A 14,109-nucleotide genomic window follows, 5' to 3' on the forward strand; every position below is an offset into this window, starting at 1 on the left:
CAGCATTGTTTCTACAGCAAAAACAAAAATAAATACAACTCAAATGTCCATCAACAGAAGCCTCCATGTAATACTATACAGCAATAAAAATGAAAGCCACAAAAGTAAACATTCTGCCATCTATACAAAACTGAGAAACATACAAAATTAACATTTCATTTAGAGATACCTATGTACAAAACAAATGACCAACACAAATTTCCAAATAATTACTTGAGAGGGACAGGGTTCTTATGGGATGTCTAAAGTGTAGGCAATATTCTCGATATTAAGCTGGCTGATGAGTACACAGATATTCATATTTATTATCCCTTTGCCTTATAAGTACATGTCTATGTATTTTGGCAGTATACAATACTTCATTTTTTTAAAAAAAAAAACAGTAAAAATGTGAAAGACTTCAAAAATGAAGACTACCATTTATGTACAACAATAAAATTATTGTAAAAAAGTATACAAAGAAAATGCTGAGTTCTTTCAGTGCCCCATATAATCAGTATTAATAATCTAAAGGGCGATAATCCCAGTATGAAAAAAATAACAAGCTTTGACACAAAATCTGAACATCTGCTTTCCTGGCACTCTAAGTTAGACAAGGGTGAATATGTTGGCCACTCAATTCTGCCTCTTCATCTTTCATCTGTACTTAGATTTTTCTTTATCTTTGGATTTCTTTGGATTTCTGCTTCAGTCTCTTTTTACTCCTTTCTCTTTCGTAAAGATGTCTGGTATTTGGATTTGTGACTATTACTATAATGGCCATTCCTCTCTCAAGATCAGCTACGACTTTGGTTCTGAGTTCAGTCTCCCTTTTTACTCTTTCATTTCTCCCAACAGCTTTCTTCTTCTTCATAGTGACCAAACTCCAAACTTTCTCTATAATTATCTGGATTAGTATTTTTGATAGGTATGCAGTCTTCATCTTCTTTTTCTTCAGAGCAGTGATGGGTTTTCTTCTTGTGTTTTTTCCTTGTGTGTGAGTGACTTGACTTTGAGTCTTCTGCCTGCTCATCTAGTACAACAGCATATTTTGCCTCCTGTTTGGGCTTTATCTTTGAGAACCAAATTAGATGGTTTATCCTGTTCCTTTTTATACTCCTTTAAATCACTCTTGTTGTACTTCCCACCTTTTCCTTCCATTTAACCTTTGTAGCAGACTGGCTAAAATCCATGTTTTCTTCTGTCATCTATAAGTACACTGTCCATTTTTAAGAAGGCTTTCTCACAGTCTTCTTCCTTTTCAAATTCAATAAAAGCATACATCTGTAATCCCAGCACTTTGGGAGGCCGAGGCAGGTGAATCACCTGAGGCCAGGAGTTCAAGACCAGCCTGGCCAACATGGCAAAACCCGTCTCTACTAAAAATACAAAAATTAGCCCGGTGTGGTGGTGCACGCCTGTAGTCCCAGCTACTTGGGAGGCTAGGTGGGGAGAATCACTTGAACCCAGGAGGTAGAGGTTGCAGTGAGCCAAGATCACGCCACTGCACTCCAGCTTAGGCAACAGAGTGAGACTCCATCTCAAAAGAAAGAAAAAAGAAAAGAAAAAGACAAGACAAGACGGAAAGAAAGAAAAAGAAAAGCATAACAGAGGGTTTCTCCTGTCTTCCAGTCCCAGATAACTTCACAACTTCTTATTGGCCCAAATCTAGAGAGTATTACATCCAAATCCTCATCTGTAGTCACTGGATTCAATTTACAAACACAGCAGATTTTTCTGGAGGTTTAATATCTGCATCAGGTAGGTCTCCTGCCATTCTAAAAGTAAAGCCTGAGTTTTAGCGTCTTTTTCTGCCTTTATTTCTTCTACTTCTTCAGCTGACCTTTCTTTGAAATGATCAATTTCTTCATCTGCATCAATTCTACCACTCTTTAATTGTTCCCTTGTAGATTCTGGTGATAGATCAGGGATTAGTAAATGAGAAGTGCCATCAAAACGGATCATCTAAAATCACTGTATAATTTATCCTGATATGATACAAAGTCCTTGTCAACAAAGGTCTCATTAATTTTCTTAATTATATCAATGCCTTCTGTCACCTCACCAAATACTGTATGGTACCACCAAGGTAATCTAGATTTTCTCCTGTAGTGATAAGAAACTGAGATCCACGTTGATCACTGCCATTATTCACCAAGGACGTTGTGCCTTTCTTCTTGTGTTTAACTCTCGGGACGTTTTCTGTTTCAAAAAAGCTTGCTTGATCACCATACAATTGGCCAAAAATAGACTCTCCTCCATGACCAGTCCCTATAGGATCGACAGTTTGTATGATAAAATCCCTTTGTACACTGTGAATAAGGCAATAATTGTAATATTTTATTTTGTACAATCTCAAGAAATTAAAGCAGGCGAGTACCTTCTAGATGCTTGGCACTGCCATCACAAATGTCCTTAAACCGTGGTACCTGCTGTCAAAAAGTTCACAGTTGCAAGGCTGCTGCTCAGTGTACAAATCAACAACCACATTGCCCAAAGTAGTAGAACCACCATGGCACCCACTCCTCCTCGGCTATAAACCCTGGGGAGGTTGCTAATATTTCTTTAAGGCAAAAACAAAAAGTCAATAGAAACTGAAAATAGGTAAAGTCTGATTATAAGAAAGAAAAATAGGGCCAGACCCAGTGGCTCACACCTGTAATCCCAGCATTTTGAGAGGCCGAGGCAGGCGGATCACTTGAGGCCACGAGTTCAAAAGCCAGTCTCTACCAAAAATACCAAAAAATTAGCCAGGTGTGGTAGCACACTCCTGTGGTTCCAGCTATTTGGGAGGCTGAGGCAGGAGAATCACTTGAACCCAGGAGGCAGAGGTTGCAGTGAGCCAAGATCGTGCCACTGTGCTCCAGCCTGGGCAACACAGAGAGACACTGCCAGAAAGAAAGACAGAAAGAAAAAGAAAGAAGAAAAGAAAGAAAAATGGGTCACTGTGCATTCAACAACCAAGGTTTCAGGTAAATGGTGATACAACACATGAAAAGTTTGTCACTTCCCATTCTAGCTCAGCAATAGCAGATATTTAGCCAAAGTCAAGTCCTCCTTATCTCAACAGCCTCACAAGGCATCACTGCCCAGGATTACTACACAACATTATTACTACATCTTACATTACTACACAAGAAGCCACATCCAACAATACAGTTCAGACTTCTGCACTAATGTATATGTGTGCAGAGAAAGAAAGGGCCAGTGACATCATCCAAGGCTAAACTATAGTATAATATTATAATATGTACAGGCAGCGAGATACATTAGATCTAAGCATGTTATGGAAACCATAGAATGAAACGATTAATATTTTAAGCTTCATCTAATGAAAGAAAAATACAAATAAACAGAGTGGCAACTTCAAAACAGAACACCAGAAAAAGCTTAAGCTAACTTAGAAATAAATAATTCATATATAAAATCGAAAGCTCAGTGAGAATAGTATATTTCTGAACAAGGAAAATCAGCTAAGAAATTTGACCCACTCTTTGTTACCCAAAAAGATATAAAAAGTGAGCAAACGCAATTCCCTGAATGCGTTTCTTTCTTTTTTTAAAGAAGAGGTCACTCTGGCATGTAAAGTATTAATAGACCTTTAATACATACTTTTTAAGCTATATGATCAAAATATTGCAGAATACTGTAGCTTTTTTCAAGAATCTAATTTCTGAGCACAGTCTAAATCCTCACTTTTGCAATACTAATGAAACTGCATTTAGCAATGTTTGCCAACACCAGTTTAGTTAAGTCCTAGATACTTAAATGATCTGACTTGAAGCAGAAAGAGGACAGTTGATTGAGTCTTTTAGGGGCAATGTGTCAGAGTAACTCCAAGAATACTTTAGAAGAAATAAAATTGCACTTACAGAACTTCAAAAGATATTATAAATATATTTTGTTTATAATGAGCTAATATATAAACCTATCTATATTTTACTATGGTATTTTTGTACCTTCATGGAAAGATCACTTCACAAGTTTGTATGAGGAATAATAAAGTTTCCATATGGCTAGACTTGATGTAACCCTGAGCCACTGAATCCTGTTTTTATTATCTTCTAAGATACCAGCATTACACTTCACTAATTCAATGTATAACTGATATATTTAACTAGAAAAGTAAATGTAATTACAGAAGAAATGTTATGAGAAACTTTATCCATCACAAAGACTCTATATAACACTTTTAATCTCCTAACAACAAATACAATTTCTAATGTTACTTATAAAAGAAAATCATTTCCACATTAACTACTATGCAGAACTTACAGGAAGCACAAATGACATTGAAAAAAATGCCAAAACACCCTGGAAGAAATTATGAAAATAGAGATTAAAATTTCTTTTCTATATTATATCAACAAACCTAAAAGAAGTGAAACAGCCAAGTAGATATAAACAAAATTTTTTAAGGTAGTGTGCCTTGCTTTGCCATGACAGTGTTCTATAAAAAGATACTATGTTGAAAGTTGCTAAAATATCAAAGGATGATAAATGTAGAGAATCATAATGATGGGGCTGAAAGTAGCCATATACTACATTATAAATGGGCAGATTTTTAAAAGTTTACACTGCCAAATATGAATATACAAAAAAGAGACCTTATTCTACTCAGATTTTGAAATGTCAAGTGAACGGAAGTTTTTAAAAATCAAATGCTAAATTCTGTCTAAACAAAGTGATAGGTCCTTTAGGGACCAAAGGGAAGGCCCAATGATGGCATACTTACTGGGGATACTTGCAGCTATTTTAAGTTCCATGCACACTAGGGTCTAGTCCCATTTAGCTTTCTCTTCTTCCTTCACCGCCCCAAAGCTATATTTAGCCTTTCTATGACTTAACTGTATAAGCAGTGGGATAATACATTGTGCATACTTTCCTGCCCCATAACTAACTGGGTTCCAACAACAACTTTCAGCTATCTTGAAGTCAGGACTTAGAGCATTACAAGAGCCCTGTGCATGCTGCCTGATCTTGGGCAAATTACTTAACTTCCCAGGACCTCGTTTCCTCATCTGTGAAAAGAGGTTAATAAAAGTACCTTATATTGGATTCTACCAAAGATTAGTAGTTGGCATAAAAGCTCAATAAATAAAAACTTTAAGAATCATCTAGCCTAATAAACTTTTTCTTTTCAATAGCAGAATCTAATCTTTTCCCTACCAACCAAAATCTTAAAAAGCCTATTCCCTTCATTTTAAAGACACAGAAGGTAAGATGCAGAGTTAGTGGCTTATCATAAGTCAAATATCAAAACTGAAAAGATAACTCAAGTTTCTTGACTCCAAATCTAGTATTTCTCAGGATACATTTATGTGTCTAAGACATATCTATGGAACCATTTGGAAAATAATTGCTCTGGTCTTTGATAATTAGTTCTAGAGAAAACAGCCAGGTTATACCATCAAGGACTAGTCCAGTCAAACATGCTTTGCTCCACCCTCATCAGAAAAACAGCAAATAATCCCAAAAGCAAATTTATAGAATCAGTTATAGTGCAACTCTAGTCAGTCAATACTCACTCAGTCTTATTCTCAATATCATCTATAGTAATCATTTTTATGTATCTAAGTTATCAATAATAGTTATTAATGAAGCTAATCAAGCCACAAGGAGTTCCTTTATACTTGTTCACTGTGCTTAACAACCAAGTGTGTAATAATGTTAGAAAATGTTTCATCAGATAGTTAATTTTTTAGTAATGTAAAAGTTAAAATTAGCTACATGGAACTATTCACAAAAGTTTTCTTTATGGCCATACAGTATAAATAAGGAATTATTACTGTCAGTAGTTAATAAGTATTTGATCTTCAGTAACACTAGACAGGAAGTTGTAGCAGTTTTTGCCTTTTCATTACGAAACATATCTAGATGGTTGGTGGATTTCTTAACTTTTTTTTTTTTTTTTTTGAGACAGCACCCCATTCTAGCACCCAGGCTGGAGTGCAGTGGGGTGATTTCAGCTCACTGGAACCTCTGCCTCCTGGGCTCAAGAGATCCTCCTGTCTCAGCCTCCTGAGTAGCTGGACTACAGGAGTGTGCCACCATGCCCAGGCTAATTTTTGTATTTAGTGTAGAGGCAAGGTCTTGTTATGTTGCTCAGGTTGGTCTTGAAATCCTGAACTCAAGCCACCTGCCTGTCTCAGCTTCCCAAAGTGCTGGGATTACAGGTGTGAACCACCATGCCCGGCAGGATTTCTTAACAATTCTAATAATCTGGTAGACAATTTTGGACACTGACCTTGCCACACAACCATGGGTTACCAGTTTCATTTCGTTTCTTTTTTTTTTCTTTTTTTTTTTTTTGAGAGAAAGTTTCGCTCCTGTTGCCCAAGCTGGAGTGCAATGGTGTGATCTTGGCTCACTGCAACCTCCACTTCCCAGGTTCAAGCAACTTTCGTGTCTCAGCCTCCCAAGTAGCTGGGATTATAGGGGCGCACCACCATGCCCAGTTAATTTCTGTATTTTTAGTAGAGACAGGGTTTCACCATGTTGGCCTCGAGCTCCTGACCTCAAGTGATCTGCCCACCACAGCCTCCCAAAGTGCTGGGATTACAGGCGTGAGACACTGCGCCTGGCCCACTAGCATCTTTAAATCATCATTATTTTTGGTGAGCCATCATTAAGGTGTACTATGGTGAACTTCATTAAGTTATATATGTACACAGTTCAACCCACAAATTACAGGCTCTTGGAAGCCTGCTGTCTTTTGGGAGGGCTGAATCAACCTACTGCCAGTTGCTGGGACAATCAGCTGAGACCAGTCTCTGTTTAGTGAATCCTGAAGTTTTCATCAGTTTAGCACCATATGTAATTTACTTTTAACATTTATGAAGAGAGAAAAGGGGAGAAAAGCACTTATATTCACTATAAAGTGATTCGAGGACAGTACAGATTCTGATTACATGTAAGAAAGGCCAGATACAATCATGTTCCTATCTCCAGAATCAAGAATTTCTCTGTCTGTCTCTCTCAGGAACAAGAATTTCTCTCTCACACACACACATTCTCTCTGCCTCTCTCTCTTTATGCAAGAAAGAAATGGAGAAAAATGGCCAATCCATCTATATTTTATTTTAGTTACATTCAACAAAGTAGGTCTCACATTTTTAGACATTCTGAAAATGTCAGATCATATCCCAGCACAGCGTAATAGTGCCATGGAAACAAAAGAAAACCAATTCCTTTGTCATTCTTTTAGCTCAGAAATCACAGCTGATCATCAATATCAGAGTCTTTTTTAGTTAGGAGCAACAGGATAGTTTTATGGAATGAACACTGGATCTGGAATGAGAAGATTCACATCCTAAATCCTTGCTGAATCAAAATACACATTGCTTAGTATACAGTTAGCACACAAATACATGTTTTCTTCCTTCCTACCTACAACTAGAGACACAGCATAGTATAGGTGAAGTCACTGAGGTATTCATGAACTTGGTATGTGCCTCAGTAACATTCACTTGGAATAAACAACACTGCTTAAAGGTATCTGCCATGTTTGTTCATGCTACAGTGAAACACTTTTCCACAATTTGTTCATAATATAATTAAAATCCTTAGACTTTTCAGAATTATTGCTAATCCATTATAATTTGTTTTTCAGAATAAGCACAAAAATTCTTCTAGAATAGCTACATGATGAGTCAACTTATGGTCACTTTCAAGGGTCCAGATGAAGAGTTGTGGGAAACACAGGTAGTATCTGCTCTTCCATCAGTTCCCTAGGCTTTCTGTATCGATATATGAGTACTTGTATTCTCTTTCCTCCACTTACTTTTGGCAGAGACCAGAAGTTACATAAATTCAACCTCTTGTTAAAATAATTAAACAGTATGTAGCACAAAAAGAGTGTCAGTGATTTAGCTTCTCAGACACTTAATAAAAGAATAAATTATATACTGAAGACAAAAAACAGTGTCAGACACAGACTAGGACAAGGGCTGCCAAAAAGTCTATCTTGGTGGTGTCTGGAAATGTTAAGTTCTGGAGAAAAGACCAAACTAAAATTAAGAAGAACTAAGTCATTAGAATATACTCTTTAGCGGATTATTAACTACCTGTGAACGTTTTAATAAAACAGACTTCTAGAATTTTTTAAAATTTCAGACTAAGGAAAACCCTCTCCGACTAGCCATTTGTTGAACACTGTCATTTATTTCCATTCTATTCACTGCTGTGGAGCCCAGTTACTCCTTTATTTTCTTATTCACATGTAGTCTGACTTATCACAAGTAAAACAAAAATTACAAGGATGCCATTATTCTTTAACATTTCCCCAAAGTACAAATGCTAATTTGCATTAAGTCCTTGCAGAAATGTACAATGCAGTCCTTCAGTAAAAAGTGCTGTAATTAATAAAATGATTTCCAGTTCAATATATACACACAGAACTTTACATACAGTTAAAAACTGATTAAGGTGATTTACACATGCTAGGTATTCAATATTCAATACAGTTAGAATAACAGTTATTTGAGAGGAATATAATCTTTGAACATAAGACAGATTTTGATTAAATAACTATAAATTCATTTATCTATTTTGCTATTCACTCATTGATCTAGAAATTTTAGGCACCATGAGATAACTGATGGAAAAAATTAGTTCTGTAAATAACGAACACTGCTGCTCTCTAGTATAGTTTTCTGAGAATGAAAACCTTTCCCAAAAGTCAGTATGTGAAACCTGTTTCTTTAGAAAAAGTTAAACGTTAATGTATTTTCACTCTAGTAGAAGAAAGCTTTGAAACAAGTTTCTATAAGCACTCTAGGAAAATTAATTAATTTTAAAATGGAAAGGGAGGATCTTAATTTCCAAGAATATCAGCCTGAGAATAAACTTAATAGAAAGAGAATATCTGAGTATCTCTTTTAAAAGAGAAAAAGTTATTAAAATGTTTTGTATTCCACTGAGAACAGTATAAAAATGACTTAAAAAGATAAATTTAAGGAAAAGATAAAAACTGAAAACACAGGCAAACATATTACATGTGGTTAACATTATATTTGTATTATCTCTTAGAATAGAATCATAACTTCTTTATGTATAAAACAATGTGGCTCTCAAGATGTTCACGAAAAAGTCTAATCAAATTTCACTCTAGAGTTAGCAATCTGGTAGCGTATTAGGCCTAAATAAACCTGATACGTTAAATCAGGAACCAACACATGCTATTTTTCATAACAGGAGTTATATAAATTACAAGCTCTTCCATGTTTTTATTAGATTTGGTACACTTAAAAATAAGCTGTATTCTCCATCCAGAGTACTCTAAATATGACTGTTTTTACATCTTTTAGAACTTATAATTCATCCTAATGCTCTATCTTTACAAAACACACACACACACAGATTTGCATTTCCTACTTACTATCTTGGACAGTAAAACTATATTTGTTCTATGTTTAAATCCACGGGTTCTGCTCTGTGAGGTTTCAAAAAGAAGCAACTTTATTATATTTTCTTTTGGTTGTTACTAATGATTTTAGCTTAAAGATCATTAATTTTAACATTAACATCCTGCTTTTTCTCATTTGAGTTGCTCTATTTATCTCAAAGGTAGACTTTATGTATTACCATTACAAAAAAAATAACTATTTGCATAATACTTTATGATTTTACATCTATTACAAACACATCACAGGGAGCCTGAGGATTCATTCAGCAGCCTGTCATTCACCACTGCAAGACCCTTCAGAACCAAACAAGAGGGAGGATGACATTTTACTAATGGCAAAAGTACAGAAACGAATGTAAATAACAAACCTTGAAGTTTTAAAAATACAAAAGAAAAAAGAAAACAAGCAAAAAGAGGATGACCCATGAGCACAAACAAAACAGTTTCAATTTGTAAAACTCCATGTCCTCTATATATACAGCAAGGTGTTTGGCAATTTATGTATTTCTATTATGGTAACCATTTAAATTATTTAAAACTATGCTACAAAAACAAAGGAAATTACCATTTTTTCCTGGGTTGTATAAATTAATATTATAATATTAAAATTGACTATTCCTATTTATAGAACTCAGCTTTTCTTCAGCCTTATGAAACAATCTGATATCAATTCTCTGTTACTCTAGCCTCAGCCCTACAAATATTCACATTAAGAATGCTTAAGACGCAGATAATGACATAATGTATTTAGAAATTGTATTGCTTCATAATTTTTTGGTAAAAGAATCATAAAAAAATTTTAAGCTTCCATATTTTCTCCTATAATCATCACTCCAGATGAAATGCATGAAATACTGAATGCTCAGTTATGTCACCTTTAGTCCAAATGCCCACAGCACTTGCAGTTTTTCATAAACAATATGCCTTTCTACTATATACCTACCCCTTGAGCCATCAACTACTTAATGTTTTAAAATGTAGTTTCAAACGCAGTTTTAACACCCTCTTGTGTGCACACACACACCCCCACATACACTGAAGTGTGCAGAAAAAGGAGGAGGTGGAGAGCAGAGGAAGAAATGGAGCACGTTGTTGTTTTTCATTCATGCAGTATAGTGATGTCAGTGTCTGCAGCAGCAGTGGCAGCGGCAGGAGCCTTGACCAGTGGAGGCTAAAATCCACTCAAGTCAGAACCTTATAGCATTCAAAAGAAAGTGAGAAGACAATCATTCTAAAAATTAAATCAACTGTTCAGATCATGGATTTTAAATGGCTAAGGAAACAGAATAGATTAGTAGGACAGTTTTAATTTGGGTAGTGGGGGTAAAAGGCGGGACATGGAGAAGTAACATAGGAGTAATATAATCACGGAAATGGGGGTACAGAAGCCCGCATTCAAAAATCACTTCAATGTAAAAAACTGACAAAACCACTTGGTGTTTAAAACAGTAGAAAAACATCTCTAGCAAAGAAAGCCCTTGCATTCCCAACACAAGCTCTCTGACACTGCAAATCTGTCTGCTGCACAACCAGACTCAGAAAAGTGTTTTCATCATGATTGCATTAAAATCGCATTAAACTCGGATGTGCCATACTACAACAAAGAGAATAGTTTAAGCCAGATCACAAATTTCATTAAAACTGCTTGATGATGGAGCATGTAATTCCTAAGCAATTAAGCCTTTTGAAGGATGCAGAAAAACAAGTTGTACTATTATCTGTTGTAAGATGTTAGTGTTTATATACAAAAGGGGAGGAGGGTACTAGATGCCCATTATGTTGTTGCAGCAATTGCTGAAACTTCTCTTACTCACACCCACAAGACCCACAATCTGCAATGCTTATTTTATGACCCTTAGTCCCTACAAGAAAATCCCAAAACTTAATTTGTGCACTGTTGAAGCAAAATCACTAAAAAATTTATGTAACTGTTTTCTGTTCATTCTGTTATTTCTCATTTCATACAGTTCTAGAAAATGCGCAAGAGTTGCATATGGCATTAATCTGTTAGAAAATGGTGGCCTTTTCTATAAAATACAGCCAAAGATGTGTGTTCAGTTGTGGTCATTATTAGGGCGATCACGTTGTTTTCATTCATTCATTCAGGATTTGCTGGAGGATGTCAGTTTCTGCAGCAGCTGGCTTGACCTGGGGGAGGAGTGGAGGAGTGCATTCCTCCCAGTGCATACAGATTACAGGATGTATTTCTTGGTGCTCATGTACTCATCCCACTGCACTACATCTTACACTGGTTCAACATCAAGTGGTCAGAAAACAAGTGCGTTAGCAACATGCTAATTACAGGTCTGAAATATTAAAACAAAAACACCAAGACTGCAATGTATCATAATGCAGACAACCACTTTCTCCAACTCTTAACACCTTCAAGAAAACTCCATTAAAAAAAAAAAAAGAATTCCACATACCACATAAACAATGTACAGACTTTGACAGTGTTTCCCTTCCAAGCAGAGATTTTTCCACCCAGCATGATCTGTTCCCTCCACAATGCAGCAGCAGCATCTGTAGCTCTAGGCTGGTATCTAATAATATTAGCTATTCCACTCTCCCTTATGAGCTTTAAGTCCCTGTTTTGGCTAATCTTCCTCTTCTCCCCCAGGGCTCAACTAGATCATACACTGTGTCCCTAGACACAAACAAAACCAAAGCAAAACAGAAAACACTAAGGGAAACCCACAGCATCCACCAGCTCACCATTACCTTTGACACCTAACAAAAAAGAAACTTGAGATCCTTCAACAGCTCAACTGAACTGTTAAGTGTACTTAAAAATGGAAGGAAAAAACGAACACGCTCCACAAATAAGTTTTCAGAAATTTACCATGAAAATCTCCGGTTGAGCATAAACCGTTTCCAGTGCAGGAGTGCTCTGATGCATGAATATATAAAGGGGAGGGGAAGAGAGAGAGGGAGAGGGGGGTGGAGGAGGGGAAAGAGGGAGGGAGAGGGAGGGAGGGAGAACTGAGGGAAAAAACCGTATACACTTCAAGTGCACATTCAAAACTGTCCCCTCTAGCAGATATCATTACATCCAGCCGATATCCTTACATCATAACTAATGCCACCATCCCTCTAAAAAATAAAAAAATCATCCCGGTAGTTATAGGCACGTTAGGAACTTTGCAGGAAAGCACAAAGAGAATGTAGAGATTACAACCACCACCTTATCCGCTGCTGAAGAGTTTGTGTGCGTGTTTAAGTGTTTCGCCCAGCTCCTCTTTCCCCGGCTACAAACAGCAAACACACGAATGAGCTAGCCAGCTCTTAAACTGAAAAACCTCTCGAAGCAGGCGAGTGATGGAAGAGAAAATCTGAGGGGCGGCATGAGGGTCAAATAAAAGTTGCTTTTCAGTTCGCTCCTCCAAGCCCCGCAGCGACCGCAGCGGGGTGAGATTCCCAAAGCCACTTTCACACCTTCGATAATGCACTAGCAAAGAGAAGCCCGAAGAGGCTGAAGTTTCCACGGAGGGCACCGTCGGGGAGACGCAGCCCGGGAGGACGGGAGGGTTGGGCTCGCTACCTCTGCACACGGGCGAGCCGGGGCTCCGTCTCTCAGGTGAGCTGCTCCTCCGGTGGCTCTCTGGGGACCGTCTCGGGCGGCCCTTGGCCCGCGGCGCCTGCTCGGCCGGGGCTGCGGCCGGCGGCGGCGTCGGGCTGGACGGGCTGGGGCCGCGGGCCGCGCCGGGCGCCGGAAGGCTGCCCAGCGAGGCGGCAGCAGCGGCGGCGGGCGGGCGCGTGGGACTGTGCTGGCTGCCCCGCAGGAGCTGGTAGGGCACCGTGGCGCGGATGGGCTGCAGCAGCCGGCCGGCTCCCGCAGCCGGGGCGCAGCCCACGCCGCCGCCGCCCGCACCGTTCCCGCTCCCGGCTGCGGCGACGGCGGGCGGGGACCCCGCGGCGCTGCGCCTCATCCTCTGCGGCGGGGGATGAGGGGTCTGAGAGGAACTGGAGGAGGATGAGGAGGCAGTGGACATGGTGGCTCTGCGGGCCCTGGACGCCGCCGGCCGACACGGAGGCGCGGGGCGGGAGGCGCGCGAGCGTGTGGGAGCCGGAGCGATAGTGCGTGCGAGTGTGTAAGGGGGAGGGGCAGGGGTATCGCTGTGGGGGAGGAGTCTCAGGGCTCCCTCTCCCCAACGCACACCCCCGCCGCCTCGGCGAGGGGGGATGGGAAGGCTCCGAAAACCAACGTCCAACGGCCCCAACCGCCCGGCTGGGCTCGGCGTGGCGGTCACGGCCGGGGCCGCAAGGAGCCTGGAGCCGCCGCCGAAGCCACCGCTCCAGGCATCGCGCTGACAGGGCAACCGCCCGGATTACGCAGCCCCGAGAGCCACTCGCAGCCTTCTCCTCAGCCCTCGCTGGGCTGCACGCACGGGAGAACCCGGCAGCTGCAGGGAGGGCCGGGACCCCTGCTTCTGGGGACCAGGGTAGAGAGAAAGGGCCTCGAGGTGCTGGCGCTCCTCGGAGTCCGCGCCGCCGCCGCCGCCGCCGCTTCTACCTACTCCTCACTCGAATGGCAACTAATTCGCCCCAGCCGCACCCCGCCCCCGGCACCGCCTCCCAGCGCTCAGGACCCGGCAGCTGCCGCAACGAGCATTTCCATTGGCTTAGGGGCTCCCCACCAGAACTCGAGTGATTGGTTCTGGAATAGGAGTGAGAGAAGGAGTGTCCAATGACAATGGTGTCTCCTGCTTTGAAGGCGGGGCGTG

At 39.8% G+C, this 14,109-nt stretch overlaps 1 protein-coding gene and 1 pseudogene across 5 annotated transcripts in view; both read right to left on the reverse strand.

Annotated features, from left to right (window-relative positions):
• Positions 1-13,969, reverse strand: part of GLCCI1 (glucocorticoid induced 1) — a 129,206-nt gene extending 115,237 nt beyond the window's left edge. For 3 of the 5 annotated variants that reach the window (XM_023224882.2, XM_023224883.2, XM_023224881.3), the window contains exon 1: positions 12,927-13,969. In XM_023224882.2, coding sequence (XP_023080650.1) covers positions 12,927-13,377 — 451 coding nt within the window. In that variant the 5' untranslated portion in view covers positions 13,378-13,969. Of the gene's footprint in view, positions 1-12,227; positions 12,448-12,926 lie in introns of those variants that run through there. The other 2 variants (XM_023224886.2, XM_023224885.2) reach the window with 1 other exon arrangement.
• Positions 481-6,258, reverse strand: LOC111551075 (annotated as a pseudogene).
• Positions 13,970-14,109: the final 140 nt, after the last annotated feature.

The sequence above is a fragment of the Piliocolobus tephrosceles genome, chromosome 8 (genome assembly GCF_002776525.5).
Source record: "Piliocolobus tephrosceles isolate RC106 chromosome 8, ASM277652v3, whole genome shotgun sequence".
NCBI classification, from domain to species: domain Eukaryota; kingdom Metazoa; phylum Chordata; class Mammalia; order Primates; family Cercopithecidae; genus Piliocolobus; species Piliocolobus tephrosceles.